This window comes from Alosa sapidissima, chromosome 7, assembly GCF_018492685.1.
Source record: "Alosa sapidissima isolate fAloSap1 chromosome 7, fAloSap1.pri, whole genome shotgun sequence".
NCBI lineage: Eukaryota > Metazoa > Chordata > Actinopteri > Clupeiformes > Clupeidae > Alosa > Alosa sapidissima.
In genome coordinates, this window is record NC_055963.1 from 38,458,143 (window position 1) to 38,482,052 (window position 23,910).

The following is a 23,910-nucleotide window of genomic DNA, read 5'->3' on the forward strand; positions in this document are numbered from 1 at the left end:
CAGTTTCTTGGTTCTGAATGTAGGCTAACAACTGAAGTAGGCCTAGTCTGGTGCCCTCTTCCTCTGTCATGCTTTCGATTTTTGAGTTTTGACAATGAGCAGCAGGAACAAATTGAACCCACGTAAACGACAATATAGGCTATAGGCCTGCTATCCGTCAGTTATGCTTAAACCACATTTTTTAATGCTGCCTAACAGAACATCCAGCTGAACTATAGTTATGAACAGTACTTTAATCATTTCCATATTTAATTTTACGCACATATTTAATTTGCGGGAGTGCAGTGAATCATCGGTTTGTCCCGCACCCGCGAATGCACCTCTCTCATCCCGCCTGCTCCCGCAAAGAGCTTTCAAAAGTTGTCCCGCGCCGCATTCTTTTGCGTCGGGACCCGCGTGCATACCTCTAGTCTGGTCCACAATATTTCTCATCAAGGTAGATCTGTATTGCGCGGTCTCGTTGAGAAGTATCCAGCTGTAGTCAGCATGACTTACGAGTCTGACTAAATTAGCATAGAAGATGCCCCAGCCACGTTTACTTTTTTTTAAGCAGCATTTTGAACAATAACAATACCACTCAATTACACTGTTTTCCCTAAAGAAAAAGTGGCGTGGCTTTTTTAAGAGTGTGACATCACTCCCTCAACGGGGTTTTGTTTACTTTCCCTTCACTTCCAGTGAAGTGCCTAGCTACAGTAGCACGCTAGCCACCAAGTGTGTGCCACTGCCACTTGCACTGGTTTAGTTTCAATGGAGAACATTACTGATATTAGTTGAAGTGGATAGTTTATACTCAAGTATAAACTCATTATTATTATTATTAATGATAATAATAATAATAATACTGAAAACTCAATTATTATCTGCTCTTATTGCATTTCCTACACTGGACTATTTGAACTTTCTGACACTAAATAGGATTAATGCATTATCATACCGGATATGTAACCATCCAACCTCTTGTAACATACACCTCAGGTGGCCTTAAACACCATGTTCTTTTCTCTACATCTGACTAACTTATGCATTTATCATGTATACAGACCTTACTGTTTTGTAACTGACCCTATGAACACAACGGAAGTGAGATCAGTGGGCGTCTCTGAAAGTAGCTGTTTTCCGGTTGTAAAGGTTTTGACCCAGAAGTTCGTTCAGCATGATGCAAGCTTCTTTGTACCCAGATTAGGGATGATGAGGGCTCTACAGTGCGCCCATTTCACACGCACATGCGAGTAAAAATAATGGTGTGCGAGTGCAAAAAAAATATTTAGGCGCACTGGTGCGAAAGACTTCTAACCATGTTAATGTTTGCCTACAAAATACACTGCAACATCGAAAAACATTACTGGTGCGAACTATAGAATCATGTTGCTAATGCAGCATAAAAACGACACAAAAATACATTTTTGGCCTTTTCTCGGTTAAGAAGGCACTGACTTCAATGATGACTCCACATTTCTACTACATAAATCTACATTTCTACTTCAAAATCCCATATCGGTCAGGCTCTATCGGAGATGGAGACAAATTGACATACACACACGCATGCACACACAGACGTATCCACACACACAGACACACACGCATGCACACACGCATGCACACACACTCACATCCACACACACACACGCACATAGGCACACACGCGCGCATAGTACTAGTTCATACATAGTACTAGTTCATCCCACAACAGAGCTTGTCATTATAGTATAGCACAATTCATTGCAGGATGACTGAACTGAAGAAGCAGCAACATATTCCATTGTATTCCACGTTAGTCACTGGTTGGATATCCTTAAATAACATTAAAAAGAAAAAGCTGCAAGCGGTGATTCCGGGCCCGAGCACCTAGCGAGACTAGTGTGCATAAAGCATGAAGCGGGTTCAAATTTGACAAATACAACCGAACGGTCCAGGTGCACTTTTTTCTTTGATGTTTTAAATCTGAATGGTGTTGTGTGGATTCTCAGTGTTTCGTTTTAAACTAAATTAAAAATGCAAGCAACAAGGCGATTCCCACAAACTTTTACCTCTGCTTGCCTAATCTGAATGCACCTGGGGTAAACAAAGCCTACATTTGCTTAATACTTAAAGATAATTTGCATGGCGTTGTTTGATTTGGAATTGGATTGTTTGGATACTAGGCCTACACACAAGTAGACATGTGTTGCACTGTACAGCCCTGCTGAGTAGAGACTTTGATGGGTGCTGTGTGTGACAAATTTAATATCAAATCAGGACACCTGTGAGTTCAATTAAATCAAACTTGTAGTGAATCTGATGAAACATCTAGGAATTGTTAGCTAAGGCCAATGAAATAGCATTTCTTCCTATTGGCAGATGGTGATGCTATGCCAGACATGCATTTGTGGCATGTGAATAGCATCATTCGAATCATAATCATTAACCTGTGAATTTAATTTTCAGCCAAATCAATTGATGTTTTGTGACAACATATTTCCAACTTTATTTGGCAAGATTTTTAATTCATTTGATCACCATTTTGACGCATTTCAGCATATCTACAAATCCTTCACAATTTAAAATCAGCAACATCTTAACATTATGTGCACTAAATTTGACATAAATCGGATGAACCATCAAGGAAAAGTATGTCTAATTGATCATACAGTGGGTCCCCGTTAAGTTTGGACGGGTTCCTTCAGGAATCACGCACCCCATTTTCTCAGCAGAAATGGCACAAACTGCAGTTGACACAAACAACCACAAGGTGTCACTTTGGAGTTCTGCCACTACTATTTTTGATACGACTTGACTTACTGCTTCCATGATGCATTTTCCAAGTCAGTAGAACAATCAGAGAAAGCTGAGCCATTACCAAACATATATGATAATACAATAGCGTGAGTTTATATATCTTATACCCTATTTGTCACGGTTACTTAGATTTGATAGTGTAACGATAAGCTGTGGAAAGTGCTGTTGAGACTGGATAGAGTCATATTCAAAAGAATGCAAAAAATAAATCCGCAGATAAAACCAATTATCCTCATTCATTGCAACCGCAGCATGCCTGCTTGCCGACGTTCAAACGAAAAATATATCAAAGCACCTTTTGCGTTTGAATGTAGCACGAATTTAAACAGCTTGACAAATGATTTAGCTAATTGATTATAGCCTGTACAGCAATTGTTGAACATTTACCTGTACAAGTACATTGTTAGCCTACAGACCAATTTCCATAGTGCACATCTTATCAACAGTTTGAATGTTGTGTGTTTCTGCATTGACAAATACCGTTCAGCACAATGATTCATGCCCAATTAATTTCCCCTGTTAAAGTGTTCGCCTTTGTTACACTATTTGGTTTCATGATGTAGCCTATGATAAACACCATATGGCCAAATACTCAGCTAATGTTATAGGCTATACAATTTCCCCTCTTAAAGACAAGCTGGTGTAGCTTATTAGACTAGGCTACTATTAAAATGCACCGACGGTATCCTTGGCTATGTGTAAAGTAAGCTATTGCATGATTTCATGCACGTAAGTTCATGCATCTGTCAAGTTCGTACAGGGCCTCGCACCCCCTTGCGACAGCCCTGCAGCTCCTCCTAAGACAGCGAGGAAAAAGTTAAAATACGCGATAAACCCGGGAAAAGTTGACAGGTTTGTTTCGGTCCCAGTGATTATTTGTGAAATTGTGCAAACGACAGCCTTTTCAAGGCATTTCAAGGAAGGAGTCGTAGCATGCAAGCTCCCAAATTGACCCAGTAGACAGAAGGCATCAATAGCCTAAATTGTTGGGACTGGGAAGGGTCATGCGTTTTTTCTCAATCACTTTGGAGTGTCATAGAAAAATTTTGAGGGAGGGGAGGGAGGGTCACGTCTTTTTTGACTAACGCTCCCAAAACTCCTCCGGTAGCCCCTTAAATAAATAACGAACAGTCCCTAATTGATTATAGCCTGTAGGCCTACACCAGCAATTGTTGAACATATACCTGTACAGGACATTGACAGTAGCCCAGCCAAACAAGCAGATGTTGCAAAAAAGACGCAATTAATCAGAAATAAATAATGTAATCTGCATCGCTTTATTTAACAAACTGCAAGCAACAACAGGGTTGAGTTCGCTGTGAGGCCAAACCCAAGAGCAGAGCCTATCTGCTAAGGCACTCGATAGGCTATAACAGGGGTCTCAAACTCAAATGAGCTGGGGGCCAATTCTGCCAACGTCATCTGATTGGAGGGCCGGCTATTTCTGAAAATGCAATGTTCTTTTTTTCAAATACCACACAAAACTGCAAACAGAAAGTGCAAGTGTTTTTATCTAGTTTTAGACACCTGTGCTAGCAACCTTAGCTTATAAATAAAATAATGATAAAATAAATATTAATACAAATTATAAAATAAATGAAAAACATAAAAAACAGGTATGTGTGTGTGTTTCACACCAAATAAAACTATTTCCTCTCATAACTTTTTTAAATCTGGCAAACTAGGCATCAGGGTTAAGAAAGCAACACCATTGGATTTTTATATCAAAATTTAAAAGGCCATGGCTTGAAAGTGGTCAGAGATAAAGTTATACTGTAAATGTAAAAATCTTTGAGTAAAACAAAAGTTTATGAAGGGGGTAAATGTACCCATCTAATTTGTCACTGGATGGCAAGCACCTCAAATTATGCACCTTTCAGTAAATACTGGATGAACATATTTAAGCAGGTTTACTTTCCTTTTTTCATATTACCCACATAACAAATTAACAGAAAAACACCTAAGATGTATACCAACACCTAAGATGTTGTGGTTTAGTAATAGATTACTACAATATAGGCCTACAATAAAGTATTCTGGTCAAACAGTTCCTATCGCGGGTAATCTGCAGTACCCAGAAGTTCGCATCATATTGCGGGTGACTTTGTAGTTCTTTAGAGCCCTATTTCTACTAGCCCTGCTGTCTGTACCACATCCATTACGGACACTATCATCACGATTACCACTGCAACCTCCAAGCTATGGTATCATACAAGAAACAAGCATGGTATGCTTAGTGGACACCGTTGTATACACGCACCTCCATTCACAGACGCACCGTGACTATCACTGTCATAGACGATCGATCATAATCTCCAAAAGGATATTCTCCTTCAGAATTAGAATAGGTGAATAACATAGCTTACCTAAGACTTCATCACACGTGAACGTTTTTCAACATTTGGTGTAGGCCTGGCTATTTCTGCTTAATTTCTGCTTCAATTTCTGCAACACTATGGCCTGCATCGCTTCCGCGTCATTACAAATGCACGTCTTTGTGTTTCTCGCGTGTAATACAAGTATTTCCTGAAAACTTTGCGCAGCGATTTTGGGTTTGAATCAAGCTCTGGATGTCTTGCACATAGTGGAGCAGAGTAGGCCTACAAATGAGATTCGTCACCGTACCTGGATCTATCGTCTATTTTAATCAGTATCGTTGTTTGTCGCAATTAATAGCCTCAAGGGCCGGATTACATTATTATTTTGTCATTCGTCACGGGCCGGAATTGGGCAGGACACGGGCCGGGTGTTTGAGACCCCTGGGCTATAACGAGCTGTGTGCGCCTGGAAAGACAATAAGATGCTTTCTGAATAGCACAGCGAAGACGGCTCTGGTCATCCCATACCCTCCCCCCACTTCCTGCCTACCATTAAGCGCTTTCAGATATAACCTCCGGAGTATATGCGGAGGTTTGTCAAACGGAGGTCCTACCCTTCGGATGATTCAGATATGATGCTAACCTGCGGACCTTATACTGACCTTATACGGACGTATGTGTGAACGACATACACGCACATTACAGAATCTCCGTGTGGTTGTCGAGTGAGGGGTGGGGGCTTGTAGAATATATGCGGCCGCTGCCTGTCACAGCTGCTTTTTGTTTACAAAGTGTAGCCTATGCATTATTTAGGCTAAAGAAGAGAAATCTATTGTGCGTAGGCTAATACTTGAAGTAGGCTAGTCACGTAAGTGCGCACATACAGTATTTGTATGTGTGCTTCAAATAAACACATTTATCGGTTTTCAACGTAATGTACCAGAATCTGGTTTGCGTTGGAGAGAGAGAGCATGCACAAACTTTATGGCAGGCTACCAGCCAATTCAGTAGGCTAACTCAAGACTTCAAGGCCATCACAACGTTTTTAAGCAACAAACAAAATACTAACATAAAAGTGAAGTTGTAGACAGCTACGCCATTTCAGCGCGGTGTATGAGTAGGCCTAAGAGCAAGAAGTTTTATAATGCCCTGGACAGCCACATTCCACTGCAACTATGCGCAGCACTTGCCACTCCGACTCATCAATAAAAACTGCGCGCACACACCAGACCCAAAAGCACACTTGACTTTACATCATTAAACTATTTCAGTATATTGCTTTTCTGATTGTCAAAACCACACCAGAGATGTTTGGCTTGAAAATATATGCTAATTAGGCTGCAATGACCTACAATGGCAAACAATTTCTGAGTAGCCTAACTTATGGTGTCTCCACTCCACAGCAAAAGTGTCCTAACCACAGCTGTTTCTATCTAAGCGACTCCAATAGTGAAAGGATTTCAGTGTCATATTTCGGTGGCACTAGCTAAGCTGTCGTGGAACTCGAGATGACATGTCTACTGATAGGCAAGAGGTCTCACCCACACGAAATTCTAATTGCAAAAGATGCATCCTACCTCATCTGTTGTACTGGAGTTATTCGAAATTGGGCTTTTCACAATCCAACGATATATCCAAAGTGCGAACTAGTTGGTGATGGTCTATGAAAACTGCCAGTATGCATGCTACACGGAGTTCTGACAGGCCTGCATGGCCTAATAAGCAGGCAAGATATAACCCATGATCGCCATGGTTTCGTTGTCAATTCGTGTTTGTGGTAATAATGACAGCAACAATAAAACCATCTGTATCTTACGATCTTCATCATTCTTGACAGATCACCAGCCTCCTCTGGATGGTCATATGCATAGTTAGCCTATACCTTTAGTTTGCATTTACATTTTAAACACGAATCTACTGTCTTTACTGCCGGGAGAGAAAACAATCCTGTATTCTTTTCTGTAGCCTAATTCTGCCTAAGGCTATCAATGAACAGAGAACCGTGTTGGCTAACAATTTATTAAATACTCCTGTTATTGTCGTCAACAACGTCGCTGTAGGCTAGCCTACTGCCTTTTCGCCTTCTGCTTATGATGATTCAGTCTTTTGAATTCGTTTGGCCTTGCCATGCAGTTGTAGGCTACAATGTGCCATTTCCTTCATGTGTTCTATCAAAATGTTGTATGCCCTCATGGACAGTAGCTCCGTGATGTCTGCATCTTTCCAGGTCGGAGATTTTCTGGACAGTAGGCCTACTATGCCACTCCATCATAACACTGGCATTTAAGTCAGATTTAACCACATGGACGCACAAAAGAAACGTCACCAACACGCCCTCTCACTAGGTGTGAATTTTAACCGCATGTTCTACTCCTCGTTCAGACACGCACTTATAAGCGCTTTCAAACATACGTGTAAGACCGGAGGTTCTGCCGATGTTAAACGGTGGGGCCGTATATCTGAACGACATAACCGGTCATATGGAAGTCCGAATTCACCCGGTGTTTATACTACTCCCCCCCTAGTATTTCCTCCGGACATTATGTAAATGTGCTGTGTCTGAACGACACAGCACTGTGTCTGAACATGCTTAAAAACGTTGTATGATCTTGAAGTCTTGAGTTAGCCTACTGAATTGGCTGGTAGCCTACCATAAAGTGTGTGCATGCTCTCTCTCTCCAGCGCAAACCAGATTTGGGGTTCTATATAGCTAATTCTGGTACATAACGTTGAAAACAGATAAATGTGTTTATTTGAAGCACACATACAAATACTGTAGGCTAGGTCAATTTCAAGTGCGCACTTACGTGACTAGCCTACTTCAAGTATTAGCCTATGCACAATAGATTTCTCTTCTTTAGCCTACATAATGCATAGGCTACATTTTGTAAACAAAAAGCAGCTGTGACAGGCAGCGGCCGCATATATTCTGCGTCATATCTCGCATCTTGTGAACTCTACAAGCCCCCACCCCTCACTCGACAACCACACGGAGATTCTGTAATGTGCGTGTATGTCGTTCACACATACGTCCGTATAAGGTCAGTATTAGGTCCGCAGGTTAGCATCATATCTGAATCATCCGAAGAGTAGGACCTCCGTTTGACAAACCTCCTCATATACTCCGGAGGTTATATCTGAAAGCGCTTTATGACTTTGCCGTTTTGGGACATTAAGCTTTTTCACGTTAAGCCCCCCTCCCCCACCCCCTTCTTTCACAAGCAGTGGGGGAGTGCGTGGCGTGGCACAAAGTAACACTTTTTGGTAGACAAAGGAGGGGACGGTGCAACCAGGCCAGGACAGATATTTTAGAGCAGGGGTGTCAAACTCATTTTCATAGAGCGCCACATCATTGAATTTATAGGTTACTGAGGGCCACATAATCGGCGAACATGTGCATGGTGCAACCATGAAATCGGTATTGCAGTATGGCTTATTCAAAATTGGTGTGTAATGGTCCTAACCACTTTAAAACAGTGTGGCTGAAATAAAAAACAAACAGCCTACAACAGTAACATTTTCAAATGCAACTTCTAGGCCTACAGTATTAGCTAACAACTGATCAATATGCATTCATGGACTGACATTGATGAGAATAAACTGCAGTCAATAATGTGCATAACAATGTCCATAACACATATCACCACTAAAATTAACTGTGGCTAAGAAAGGTACTGTGTGTGTGTGTGTGTGTGTGTGTGTGTGTGTGTGTGTGTGTGTGTGTGTGTGTGTGTGAGAGAGAGAGCTATGGTACGTACACCCACCCACCCCCACCCCCGCAAAAACAAATTCACGCGTATACAATATTTGTCCGTTTCCCGGTTTTAGGTCCGTGCATTGCAAAAAAAGTAGCCTACAAAGCATAACAATATCCACATGCAATAATACAACAACAACGTCTACGATGACCTATTAATTTGGACAAATTGATACAGCCCTATAGCTAAAGTTACCTTTAGTTTTGTTCTAGCGTACCGACGTCTGGCTTTAAACAGCTGTAATCTAACGTTCTGACAAGCACACCAATTGCCTACCTTGTTCTTGCCCATCTGGAATAACTCCTCTAGCTTTGCTGTCTCCATCTTTTCTGTTTTCGTTGTTTAGACTTGTGATATCCATAACTAGTGAATTAGCCCAACATTGTGTGCTGATAACCATATATAGATAGCCGAGTAAAAGAAAACAACAAGTAGCCTAGTTGTGCCTGCGTGCGTATTCTGTCTAAGTTTAATATTGTTCTGCACCTTTTACTAAAGAATAAAGAAAATTAAGAAGACATCTGAGCTGCACCGGCGTCTCTCCTTCTCTCTAACACTTTTTGGCTTTGGCTAAATATTTCTAAAATCATTTGAGTTTCACTAGTCACATGTTTTAACAAGCAACACTTGTTATTGAACTAACTAACACGCGCATATTTTTGTATTGCAATCATAGCCTACAGGTGTAACAGCGCGTAACAGTCGTTTTACTCACCGTATGCGCTCATTATAAAGAACGTTTAACGTGTCCCAAAAACAGCTATCAATTAATCACCAAACGTCTTATAAACAAGTATTGCCAGGAGCAACACCTTGCAAAAAATGATAACAATAGGCCTAGGCCTTTATATGGCTCTGCTCCTGCCTAGATTCGAACTCAGAACTGCCTGAAAGTTGCAGACCTGTTCTGGATATACGTGCATTAACCCACTCGACCGTCAGACAACGCTATCTGCTTCGAGTAGCCTATGGACCCTTTCAAGAGAGTTCCATTATCAGCATCATAGTTGGCCCCACAAGGCTTCCGTTTTAACATTCCATATGTTATCTTAATGCAGAGGAAGTAGATTGGGGCCCAAATAGAACGTTCAAGCATTGTTTTTGTTTACCTTGTTGAAAGGGTCTATTGGGTAGGAATGTAGCCTACACTGGTTGCTGTGGCACAGTCTTGAGTGACCGAATTCGTTTTCCTTTGTCATATGAATGCTGTCATTTTGTTAACATTACTGTTAAGGAGATGCTGTAGGCAAAGGCTATATTTCAACCTCGTTAGTGTAGTAAAAAAAAATCAGAACTATTCACAAGGTTTCTGGGCAGCATATTTATGTTCTGTTAGCAAGCGAACTTCTCATGACTACCGACAAAGTAGCCTACTGCCAGCTGACAAAGCTCTCATTTTAAAACATTACTGAGAGACAGGCACTGTACAATCAAGAAATCTTGCCACTGAATCCAAAACTATGTTAAACATTATGTACAAAGCTTAGGCTACAGTGGACTAGCATGTTGCAGGGGCTGCTAAAAACACAGAGAAACGCTGAAAACTCGGCCAATCACAGCCCTTGCTGTCGAATGCGCCGTCCGGTTCGACCGTGGAACGCCACAGCAGACTATGCTGCCCCCAAGCGGCTGCAGTTGTACTTATATTTCACCCAGCTGCGTGAATCACCTTGATCGTGAATGAAGTGTCAATTTTTAACTGGGACCCACTGTATGTCATCAGTGTAATAGCCATTCTTTCACCTCCGGTGCTCAGGCCCTAATGAGACATATCAGGGTACATTTTGTATAGAGTCAGTTGCAGATAGTTCTGTTTGCTGATCATATCGGTACCGTCCAAGTGACATTACGGGAACAGCACATAGCATTGCAAGCCTAACCACAGACAGTATCAGTGGGCATTAGCTAAGGTTACATGGGCAGTGGACAGTGGGCAGTAGCTAAGGTTACATTCCGATCACAAGGGTCCTTATGTTGTATTCCCTACTCCGTACCCACTGCACAGGGTGTACAATTCAAAGCAGTTTTATTTTGAATGCACTGCTAGTCCTAGGTTATCATAAAGATGTTTGGATTCACGAGACGTGTCCATTCAAACAGTGGAGTGTAGTTAGTTTGCCAGCTTGTTAACTTGCCAACGTCAAATAGCTTACACAACATTTGAGACGTGTTTTGGGATTACAATAAAGTCTTTTAAGGTTTCCATTACAGCACAGCGCACATTCCATGAATGAATGAAAGTGGATGCCTTGTCTAGCAATAAGTAATAAGTGGAAATCCCGACACTCTTTCAACTATAGACAATAACAATAGTGAACCATCAAATACCCCCAGATTGCAGTGGCAATCAGTCCCAACATTTAGCAATATAATCAAACAGTCTAAACGTAAATTAAATACCAAACCAAACCGAACATCTTCTGCTTTTGATAGCGTGGTATGCCGCTCCAAACAAAACGCATGTCTCACAATAAAATGCACCACGTAAGAAATAAAGGCCTGCCTTGAATACAAGCCTGCCCCAAATAAAGGTGCTGTGCTTTGCGCAGCCTAAATAAATAAAAGACCACAGTCATAATTTGAGGATTTGCGATAGTCTGTCTCCTAAACATTCCTCACCCGTTATCCAGACATGCATGAAAACATTTGAAAACAAAACTCACAGCCATAGGTTATTTTGAGAATGATGATGACTTTCTCGTCTGCATTGTCCTAACCGATAAAATGAGGCATATGACGAAGCATTGCAACTGTTTACAGAGAGACACTGTATAAGGTTGGCTGCAAAGATTAATATGCAGACTGTTACGATTGACTGACACACGCACGCACACACATTATCGAAATCATACGCCGGACGCTTTAGGCTATAGTCTTTCTACATGGGTTTAGTTAATGATCGGGATATAATAAGACCACACTTTAATAGTGATTGGTGTAAACCGGGACATTTTAGCGTCCCGACAGGCTTTTGTCGGGACTCGGGACACGCAACTCAAAATCGGGACTGTCCCGGTTAAACCAGGACGTCTGGTCACATTCTGTGTGAGTTGAATAACTTGCCTTTTCAAATTAAATGTTCATACTAGTTAAGAAAGACATGTGAACAGTCTCTAAAATAAGGGTAGTCCTTAGTAGCCTATAGCGTCATTGAAAGTTTGCACATTCTTTTAAACGTGCATCTTTTTTTCTCTCTCGCTCTCTCGGGGGTAGTCTGCCAAGCATTTGCTCTGCTGCCGGCTTGTGCGTCAACATTGCCCAAAATGCTTGATTGCATTGCATTCTCCACATTTTTAGCTAAATTTTCATGTACTACATCTTCATTTTTGTTCTGTGAATCTTTTTTAAATTGGCTGCATTCTTATCGCCCAGCTCACCTCATTTCACTCCTTCATCCATCTTCAACATTCCAGGTGGAATTCTCAATCTTTTTGGCCTCTATGTGTCCAGTTACATAGTCTCTGTCTGTTCTTGGTCTTGTTTTTTGTAAAATAAATTTGTAAATAAATGCGACTTGTATATGTTTTTTTCCTCTTCCTGATGCATTTTTTGACTGATGCAACTTATACTCCGGAGCGACTTATAGTCCGGAAAATACGGTACTTTAACAAAATCCAAGCATTAAAAAGCCAAACAAATTATGTTTATCTGCAAATACAGTAAGAACAAAATTATTCGTACCCCTGGCAAATATTGATGTAATGTTGTTCTGACTGAAAATGACACTGCCACATGGCAAAAGGTTGTAAGACAATGTGGTAGAAACATGGAATCAAAAAAAGAATTGTTTTTATCTTTTTTAACATTTTATGAAAAATGGCAAGTCCAAAATTATTCATACCCTTTTAAATAATCAATGGAAACATCTTTATTTGCATTAACAACTCTCAACATGGTTCTTATAATATTTACCAAGCCTCTCCATTTCTCAACAATGATTCTAGACCACATCTTTTTAACAGCAATCCGGGTTTTCAGTCAGGAACGATTATTTGCCGTCACTCTGGCCTTGTGCTCACTTTTTTGATGGATTTAGGTCTGGACTATGGCTCTGCCACTCTAAAATGTTGATATTGTTCTCAGTTAACCATTTCTTGCCTTGTTTGGCTGTATGTTTTGGATCATTGTGTTGTTTAATGGTCCAATGATGCCCATTGGGGTAGGTCTCTCGGCAGACTGCCTGATCTTTTCCACCAAAAATCTCAATGTAGCCCCTTGTTTTAGTGTTACATACAGTTTTTATATACAGTTAAGAACAAAATTATATATATAATATATATACCACCACTCTAGTTCATCCAAAACAAACCAGAAAAGGGACTCAAAGTGCTAAATACCGGAATTATCCTTTAACTGCTGTGATGTATGACAAAGTACAAAATCTCAAAATGCATCTGTCATATTTGTGTGTGTTTTTTTCAGTTCATCTAGCAAATCTTCTGGTGTTGGTGGACCAGCATGCAGCTCATGAGAGAGTTCGGTTAGAGGGTCTTGTGGCAGGTAATCCCACTGTACATGTGTGTTTTTGTGGTAGTTTTGTTATCTATACTTACCTTAGCAAGTAAGTTAAGTTAAAGGGCAAATGTCTGGTGTGGACAAATGAATGAAATTATTACTCTAAATGCACTACAACTACATTTACAGACTTTTCTTAAGACCAAAAAGTATATCTGTGATTTGTGAGTTGTCTACGTAAGGTAACTACTATGGTGATATATTGTCAAGCAACAACTATTAATATGTTGATACTGATTATTTACATTATGTCAATGTTTTTTTTGTATTGGAAGTTTTATGAAATATTATGTATAAATATGTAAATGAGCCATTATCTAATGAAATAGGCAATAATTTGCAAACATTTCAAGTACAGAAATCTTAACATTGGTTAAAGTCAGGTTCAAAATGTTTGGGGGCCAAGCAGAAAAGCTGCATAGGCAGCCATTGTGTTTTTATGTTTTCTCATTATTATTATTATGCAACTTTCCTCTGCCATTGAAGTCTATGACAGCCCATAGAACTGTCCGGTAAAAAGCTGTGAAATTTGGGGACTGTCCCATGATTAATTTAACCAAATTTCATGTCAGCACCTTGAGCGATCCTGCCCCACCAGTAGGACGTGCGTTCACGCAAGTAACCTTTGACCCGTTTGCCCGATTTATTGTAAGTGAAAAAACATTTTCACAGGTCACAAATGTTATCCAATCTCTACCAAACTTAATACACATGATCTTCAGACCAACCCTCACAAAAGTCGTGCTTTTTGTAGCCATATCGAATATATTGTAGCCATATATTGTTAATAATTTATAGTATTTTATGATCTGCATAAATACTAGTAGCTAAAGATATTAAGTAATTTGAATGCTTCATATTGATTTTTAAGCTATTATAATTGTCTTTAATGTCATTACAGTGGTGGTGTGTAGATCTAATTGAGTGCCTGTCACTATTTAAGAAGAACGGGAAAGTAATTAGCTTTTAAATTCCATAGCCTAGATAGGTTAGCAACAGAAACTTGAGAGGTGCAAGTCAGCAAATCAACTTAACATTAGCCTACTATCATTTGTTACTGTGCGGCACACAGCTGTGGGTTAAAAGCTGCATGTGTGTGTGAGGAGAAAAGACACATAGGCTATGGGAAGCACCGACTGTCATTCTTATATCGATACTAATGCAATTAGCAAAAATGTATTTTGGCCTGTAACTGTTGATGTGTTTGGAATTAAAACGTACAAGTGGCGTTTGTTAATACCAGAGAGCCTGTCTACGGAGAGCCCGAATTTGGTTGCAGTTCCACTTGTAAGTGCAAAATGAATGGGGATCTATGGAGCTAGACGGCTAAATTGGTCTTTTTCACCTGATTGTCATTGAAAAATCAAAGTTTTATTGTAGTTTCTGCAAGTTCAATCTGGATTATAGGTCGAAAGTTAAATGAACGAGTACTTATGTACTTTCGATTTCTTACAGTTTGGGTTGTTGTTGCCCATAACACGCTAGCATTTTGCTAAAGAATGACATCATTGACACGTTTGAAAGGCTTTTTAGAACAAATAAGTTACTTTAAAAAGTATAATACTCAGCAGTGTGTATTTTCTTTACCTCCCCTTTTGAATACAACATTCAAATTTCTAGACAAAAAATTATATCCCGAGAAAAGTGGATTTTGAATCATTGTGGAACCAGAGAAGGAACTGCAAACAGTTCAGAAACCGGAAGTTTCCTGAGAGTGGAAGTTCTCCCCTTATTAGACATTCTCTATACTGTGGGAGGTCCTAAAGCAGACACATGCCAACTTGTAACGTTAATGTAATTGATCCTGTTGCCATATTGAATTCCATTAAAAACACAAAAAATTGTGTCTGATCAATTGTGTCGGATCAAACACATTTTGTCCGATTTTCGCAAAACTTGATGATCGTCAGACCAAGCTAGGGATCGACCGATATGTTTTTTTCAGGGCCGATACCGATATCAATTATTACCAAAACAGGAGGCCGATAACCGATATGTAAAACCGATATGTTAGTTGTCAAAAAGGGGGGTAGATAGTACATTTTATTTATTTATTCATTTAATTGTCTATCAACTTGCATCACAAGTGTAAATCCTGTGTATCATGTTAATCCAAAAACTGAGTGATAGCAATTATTTTCATAGACTAGGCCTACACAATGGGCTATGTGCTTGTTAAGGGACCTGTAACAAAGAGGATGCTTTGCCATCGTGTGTGTGAGTGCACGAGAGAGGGCGAGGAAGAGGTGCACGCGTGATGGCAAGTGTTATGGTTTAATAGTTTAACAAAACAGTTTTAAAATAGTTCTTAGGCTATTTAAGCATGCAATTTGTGTCCATATGTAGGCTATAAGCTACACTTTTGAGAGCCTAAAAGGCATGTTACAGCACACTGCTTGCTACAGTAAGCCTCCTCTACATACTTGCTGCACACTGCCCCCCCCCCACATACACAGCACATTGTCTTCAGGATCTTCTCCAACACACATCCTCTACATACTTACAGCACACTGCCCCCACCTACCCACCTACACACTACACACACACACACACACAGTCACTGCTCCACTCCCCTCCCGCCCACACACACATCTTCACTGTCATCACTCACATACATTACATACAGTACTCTGCTTGCAATAGTAAGTCCCTGCACATATCAGTAACATGCATCAATCGGGAATTCGCTAAATGAAGGAAGTGGGTGCTTTACTTATTGATCCGGATCAAAGAGACAATAGCTTACAAAGTGGTGTTTTTGTAACTTTAGTGTAGATTATTGTGATTCATTACCCTGGAAATCCAGAGTTCTCGCGAGAGCACAATGGAATTCTCTTTGCGAGACACTCTGGCAAAGAGCAATGACGCACGTTACTTTTACCCCAACATTCCGGGAAACCAGCTAAACGGATGAAGACAGCGCTGCAACGTTGGAGGACAGTACACATTGGTCGTAGTGTTATCCGATTGCGTGCAGTGTGATTTTTAAATGCATGCTTTTTGCCGCCCCTTGAGTTGGGCCATTACATTGTTCTTTGCCAGACCCTTAATCTTTCTAGATTATCAGGGTCTGGATTTTCCAGGCTAGTGATTCATTGCAACTTCAGCAATGTAAGGTACCTTCCTTACCTTTGAAAAATAGCTCCGTACAGCTGAAGCCCAGTCTACAGTCTGCCTCCTGAGTGAGAATCCTAAACTTTCTCTGTGTTCAGTCTTCGATCTTGATTGGCTGCATTCGTGCTTACTAACAAATCAGACGGTGTAGTGTGCGGGACAATGCTCTCGACCAGAGAGTAGCAAATGCAGGGAGTGAGAGACGCTTTACAGACAAAGTAGCGCGTTTCATTCTTTATCCTTTTCAATATAGGCTTATCGGTGAAAAAAATGACCGATACCGATTATTATAAAAATGCTAAATATTGGCCCTAATAATCGGCCCGGCCGATAATTGGTCGACCCCTAGACCAAACCTCACAAAAGTCATACTTTTGTAGCCATTTCTAAAACAGTTTTCCCGTAACAGCCAATCGAAATCGGCGGCGAAGCGGCTAAACAGGACGTAAACTCATGTCTCAGCAAGGCTTTCACGTATCTAAACCAAACTACCCAATTAGGAGGAGGCTCAAGAAATTTGGAGACCTTGACTTTAGAGGTCACTATAATCACAGGAAGTAGGCTTATATTATCAGTAACGCTTTCACGTACAGAAACCAAACTTGGTATTGGACCCATGACCCCATCTTAAGGACGCAGAATAACCAGTCAACCAGAATAACCTGTCAAAGCCAATTGAAACCGGCAGCGAAACCACCAAATAGGAAGTGACCTTACATCTCTGCCATACTTTGGTTGCTAGACATGAAACTTGCTTTGACTGCTTACAGCCTTATCTCTGATGTAGCAGCATTGAGTTGCCATGGTAGCTCTTGCTTGACTGCTTGGCCCCCTTATTGCTGCTTGCAGCTATATTTCTTTTTGGTTTTCATTTTGGTGACATATTAGAGTGAAATAAAATTCCTGAAATTCAAAAATGTTTTTTAAACCCATGTTATATATGTTCTAGAACTTCTATTTACTTTCCATACTATAGGTTACTATAGGTTACAGGTTACAATTCTCCGGCATATAGGAGTATAACTGGAAACTTGAGTGTTTGTAAATACAACTGAAGTGGATATTAGAGTTGTGAAATTGGCGATAATAGATTTTTAAATGGTTGTTGGCGGTATTTACCCACATTCAAACACCCACTGTACATTTCACTTTAATATGTTCAAAATTAAAAAAACAAGAAAGAATTTTGAACCTGACCTTATCCAGTGTTTATCTTAACATGGGGTGAATGGCATGAGGGAGGAAGCTCCTCCGTACTCTACCCAGAGTCTCTAAATAGCGCCTTCATCAATGAATCAGTGGAGCTGACTGTGCTGCTAATATCAAATCAGAAATTCAGGGGAACTATATACCATGTCGAAAGTTGTTATACTGCAGGAAAGACAAGCATATGGGGATCAAAAATTAGCTATTCATTTCAGTTGCTTTGTTGTTAATAAAGCAAACATTTTATTGAGCATCCAGCTTTGTATCAATTGGACTTACAAGCAGGGTCAGAAAGACATGTACGAAACTTCAGTGGTATCACTAGGGTAAGTGTGTCAGTTAGCATTTAAGAAAAACAAAGGAGAGAGCAAATTACACTAGTCCACATTGCCTTGTACCCAATAAATGAATGAACGGCTGAATGAGGATATTTCTGTTGCCATTTATGTCTAATTTAGTTGAAAACAAATTTAAGCTTATTTTAACATGACTGCTACTGCTAAGATTAACTAGCAAACTTTGAATGGTAAACTACATAAACTTAGCTTATGATACAGTATGTAGCCATTTTATAGGCATCAACCTTAGATGTCAAGACGCTCTCAACCTTAGATGTCATGAAAATGTGAGCATTGAATAGCTGGATAGGAGCAAGTGAATGAAGGAGAGCTGGGTTGGAGCAAGCGCTGAAGTGGAAGACGCGTGGAGAGGGGAAATGAGCATATTTAGAGGCTGTTGTAGAGGTTTCAGAGGATTTTTGAGACTACATACAGTATCGTGTCTGTGTTATGTTTTGGGTTAAATCACTTTGTACAAATGGTTAGGGGCCATCAAAGTAGAACCTGACACAGAGAGTTTATTTGAATCTTTTAACTTGAATACTTTAGAGGTTTATTTGTCACTTCTCAGCATACAACATTTTCTACCGTACTGCTCACAACTCACGTTACAAATTGTCTGAAACCAGACTTTCTACAAAATATTAATTATTTACAGTTTACTTAATTTGGCATTAAACAGATATCCATTACCATAATGTGAGCTTAACACCCTCACTCTCTGTATTTGATTGACTTTGAATAACTTTGAAATGGAGCGACAAATGAAAAATTGGAAAAAGACATCTGTTATGCTTGGTTTTTAGATGCAGTGTACCAAATGTTGTGGGAATCAGATCAGTGGTCTTGGAGGAGATAGATTTGTTTCACTTTTGTTTTTTTTGAAATGGCTGGAAAATTTGAGTGTTGAGTGAAGTGTTCATCAGATATTCCACCGAGGAATGGATGTGGAGATGGACACAGAACTGTATGCAGAATGTTAATATGATTAAATTTCATGTAAATTCAAAGTCAATTTTCTTGTGAACTAGTGGCTAGCACAGTTTAAAAGTTGAGACTGCACTCTTTCACGTGATATACATGTGGGTCATTCCACGTCAGTTCAACCAGGGCCCACGCACTTAGGTCTCAAAAAATTCTGAAAAAATTACCAGGTGTACCTATGTTACCCAGGAGACACATTGTAAAATTACTCTTATGTAAGATCAATACTTTTCAAGATACAGACAGTTTTACAGGGGGTGGGGGAGGGGCGGAGCCTATGTTGAGTACAAATATGTCTTCTGAAGGCTTAAACAGAGCCCAGCCAAAAACTCCAATAAAATTTGTATCAACTTTGAGGGACAGCTATGACCATGCAGGATTATCCAGACCAAACGTGACGATTTTGCTACATACTATTCCTATTTATGTACCAGCATGCAAAATTTGAGCCTCCTACATGGTTTAGTTCTTGCGCTGTGGGCTTGTGAACTTTGACAAAAAAAAAGGCCTAAGTGTGTGGGCCCTGGTTGAACTGATGTGGAATGACCCATGTACTATCTGTGTGGTGAGTACTTTGTGAACAGAGAAGAATGGTGTGAATTTGGATGCACTCTGCGTCCGTCGGCCTCATAGGGTTAAGAGGAGATGTATATTGAATTGAAATCTTCTGAATAGTGAAAAAAGAGTTTGAATGCATTTAGTTACAGTTTATTGTATGTAAAATACTGATCTCAATTTTGTCTCTGTGTAATAGCCTCCTTGATGTTGATGTCTCTACTCCACTCTAGAGTCATATGAGGATGATCCTCTGCAGCTAGGCCAAAAGAAGCTATGTTCCTCTGTTGTGTCACCACCCCTGGAAGTGGACATCAGGCAGGAAGACCTCAGACTTCTTAAGTAATTGCTGCTCCAATATGTGGTATAAGCTAAATCTTCTCCCCTGCATTGAGCTGCCCTGAACCTGTATTCAGAAAGCATTTGAAAACCAAAAGTAACTCTACTATGGTGTGCAGTATGTGAGCAGACAAAAATCCTTGCAAGGGAGCTTGATGAGCACACAGAACAGTATTTGTAAGCATCCTAACGAAAACACATTTTTGCTGGATCTGTGACAAGTGTTGTATTGACCCTCCCTACGTGCCCTCAATACTTTTTGCACACAAAGTTGAATTTTGAGACACTGGAGGATCGAAAATGCCTCGAATTTCAAAACCACAACAACAACAACCGTAAAACAACAACAAACTCTTTGAGAGGCTCTTACTTAAAGGGATATTCCACTATTTGGGGAATTACACTCATTTTCCACCTCCCCACGAGTTAAACAATTGATTTTTACCTTTCTCCAGTTCATCCAGCCGTTCTCTTGAGTCTGGCGATACCACTTTTAGCTCCAGCCTAGCATAGATCATTGAATCAGATTAGACCATTAGCATCTTACCTGCTAGCATCATGCTTAAAAGTGACCAAGATTTTCTAGGCTGATTTGACACGGAACTATACTCTCATTCCAGCGTAATAATCTGCTGCAGCTCAAACTTGTTGCTGGAAGGCATACGGGGACTATTTTCAGATGCTGCGAGATATCATTGTGCTGCTGTGCCCATGGTATGTTCGCAACGTTCCTTGATTTTTACGCCAGAATGAGAGTATAGTTCCATGTCAAATCAGCCTAGAAAATCGCCACATTTCATTGTCCGTTATTCTTTCACTTAGTCTTACACTTTCTAACTTGAGAAGAGACAAGTTTTAAATGGGAAAATTACCGGAAATCTTAGTCACTTTTAAGCGTGATGCTACCAGGCGAGATGCTAAGGGTCTAATCTGACTCAATGATCTATGCTAGGCTGGAGCTAAAAGTGGTATACCAGACTCAGTGAACGGCTGGATGAACTGGAGAAAGGTAAAAATCAATTGTTTAACTCGTGGAGAGGCGGAAAATGAGTGTAATTCCCCAAATGGTGGAATATCCCTTTAAAGTAATATAGATACAGCACTAAACCGTTATATCTAGGGCTGTCAGCGTTAATGCGTTAATCGCGATGCGATTAAGGACCAAGCATAATGCGTTAATTCTTTTTAATCACATTAATCGCGTGCCGCCAAATATTTTTTTATCTTACACCGTCACTCGTTCAGTTAACAATCCCCTTTGGTTGCTACTATTTTGACCCTTTGATGCACCTTTCTTGTCCTCAAACTGCCACAGACACTTTTTAGTAGGCTTCTGCCTAGCCCTCCCAAAGCCCTCCTCCTCCTGTAGTCATGGAGATAAACACCAACACTTACACTATTTCTGTTAGCACTTCATTGAAATGTCCTGTAGACCTACTATGCTACATTTCCTTAAGTTCCTTATTTTCAACTGAACTCTAAAGATAATGAATATAGGCTATATGGAGTATTTTTTGTTTGTTATGCCCTTTATGTGTATGCACTTCTGCTGTAGCATTTATTTCAGTTTATATCATCTATATTTCTGAAGAATACAATGTGTTGCATCAGGCCCGCTGCACATCTTTTGAAATTTTATTTGAAATAACTAAATATGTCTTAAAGTTAAGTTCCTAAAGTAACTTTCTTTGCCTTCACTTGATTCCCAATCAAGATAGTAATACACTGGTAAAAAAGGCTTTACATTGTTAATATGGACTTCTGGAATGTTTATAAATAGTAGAATTCTAATCAAAAAATGTGATTAATCGCGATTAATTATAGAAATTCCGCAAATAGTCGTGAATAAAAATTGTTCGACACATGTTTGTGTTATAACTGTACTGTAGCATTGAGCATATTATTATAGAATGCACACAATAATGAAACAATCAGAGGTGACAATATAGCCAGGCTTGGGTCAGATTACTTTGAAATGTAATCCATTACTGCTGCTTGTCAAATGAAAACATTAGCTAGACCAGGGGTCGGCAACCTTTTTTGCCTGGAGAGCCACTTTTACCAATTTTTTTTTTTTTTTTTTTTTAATCTCAGAAGAGCCACATAAAGTAATAATAATAATAATAATAAGCTTTATTTGTATAGCACCTTTCATACACAGAATGCAGCTCAAAGTGCTTTACATTTGAAGCATGTAACACAATAATAGTCAGTCAGTCATTATCAATCACTTTTCTTCATTGCTGGGGCCGTTTATGATTCTCTCAGCAACATATCAAAAATACAGAAAATAACATGTCATAAGACTGGCAGCCCTAACCCTCTTACCCCCCACAAGCACGCCATGTGGCAAGGAAAAACTCCCATATTCCAGGAAGAAACCTTGAGCAGAACCTGACTTAATAGGGGGAGCCCATCTGCTTCTGGCTGGCTGCGCCCTCCAATAGCAGCAGATGTAGAATAATCTGAAAAAGTAGTCTACAGGATAAGATGAGTTAACTAAAAGCTTTCCTGTACAGGTATGTTTTCAGATCTTTTTAAAAAATAAAGACGGTTACAAGAAAAGTTTGGATATTTAACATACAGTTACTTTCATTCAACAGAGGATTTTTAAATACACTTTCTACTAGTTTTAAAAGTGGGCCTAATGTGCAAGTAACTTGAAATGTAAAGTGGAATGACAGAAGTATAGGCCTTAGGCCTTACCTATGGCCTTGGAGTCTGGCTGGCTCATATTCAGTGAGGTGAAGTTTCATGCAAGAATTGAGGCTGTCGCCATTTGCACGAAATTGCCCTTAAACGTGAGCGCAGGTTTGTCTTTATATTTTTCATATTAGTCTGAGCGAATTAGGGTTGAAGGTGGAAGTAAATACAGCAAAAGGATATTTGGTATCAATCGAACCGTAATTTCATGTAGATTAAGAATTTCAGAAAAAAGATATACAGCTTTAAATGGACCATGATATAATGATTATTGGGCCAAAATCGTATATTATCACATATAAATATTAACTGATATCTCCCATACTGGTAAAAGTATCTTTACCAAACTTGGTGTACTTACTCACCATAAGTTCTTGATTAAAATTAGTAGGTGTTTAATGTCTTGGGGTCAAAGGTCAAGGTCACGTGAGGTCATACTTGACATGCAATGTTTGTTTTATACCTCTCAAGCAGATTGAAGGATCCTCATTAAACCCAACACAGTTAATTAAGCCTTAATAAGGAATTAAAGATCATGGGGTCACAGGTAGAGGTTAAAGGTCAGGAGGCTGTAGCTGGCTGAGGCTTAGAATCAACTATCTGAATTGACAAAAGATTAAGACATTTATTAAAGCAAAACAAACTTTATTTTCTGTGTAAAAACAGTTGTTTCAACCTCCACATCTTATTTTAGTATTGTAGTAATAGCCTCTCTGAAATCAGGGGAAATCAAAAATAATTTCCCCTGATTTAAAACATCTGTGTGAATACATGTTTTAAAATAACTGTTTCAGTTCATAAATGATATTGGAATTAAAAAACAAAGTACTATTACATAACATTCAGTACATCAATAACAACATTGTAGTTCATTTAGACAAGCTGAATAGCAGAAGTTTTAGATTAAATCCAAACCATTTCTGTCAAACACCTGATAAACATTGCCATCTTGAGCTTTTTCCTTCAACTTAAATTATAACGCCAGACAATCGATGTAAATGTCTATGTTGATAGAATAGTGTTAGAAATAAAAACTACCCTTGCATCGCATTGCAATAGTTATACTTCCCTGAAGTTGGTAGTAGGCATATAAGCAACGGCAGCAGTGGACTGATATTACCTAGGATTCTACTAGGTATTATGGTGGGTTTTCAGGATGTGAAGGGATGTAATCATGGGTTTCATAAGGGTTTATACTATTGCATGGGTTTTCATCTTTTAGAAGAATGTAGTCATGAGTGTCATAAGTCTTAATGCCACTTTGCTGTGAGCAGTGTAAGGTCATTGTATCTTGTGTAGGCC

At 39.6% G+C, this 23,910-nt stretch overlaps 1 protein-coding gene across 4 annotated transcripts in view; it reads left to right on the top strand.

The window, feature by feature from the left end:
• The window catches only part of mlh3 (mutL homolog 3 (E. coli)), a 60,156-nt gene that overhangs the window by 11,935 nt on the left and 24,311 nt on the right, over positions 1-23,910 (top strand). For 2 of the 4 annotated variants that reach the window (XM_042098205.1, XM_042098204.1), the window contains exons 5-6: positions 13,277-13,354; positions 19,800-19,908. In XM_042098205.1, the coding sequence (XP_041954139.1) occupies positions 13,277-13,354; positions 19,800-19,908 (187 nt within the window). Of the gene's footprint in view, positions 1-13,276; positions 13,355-19,765; positions 19,931-23,910 lie in introns of those variants that run through there. The other 2 variants (XM_042098207.1, XM_042098206.1) reach the window with 2 other exon arrangements.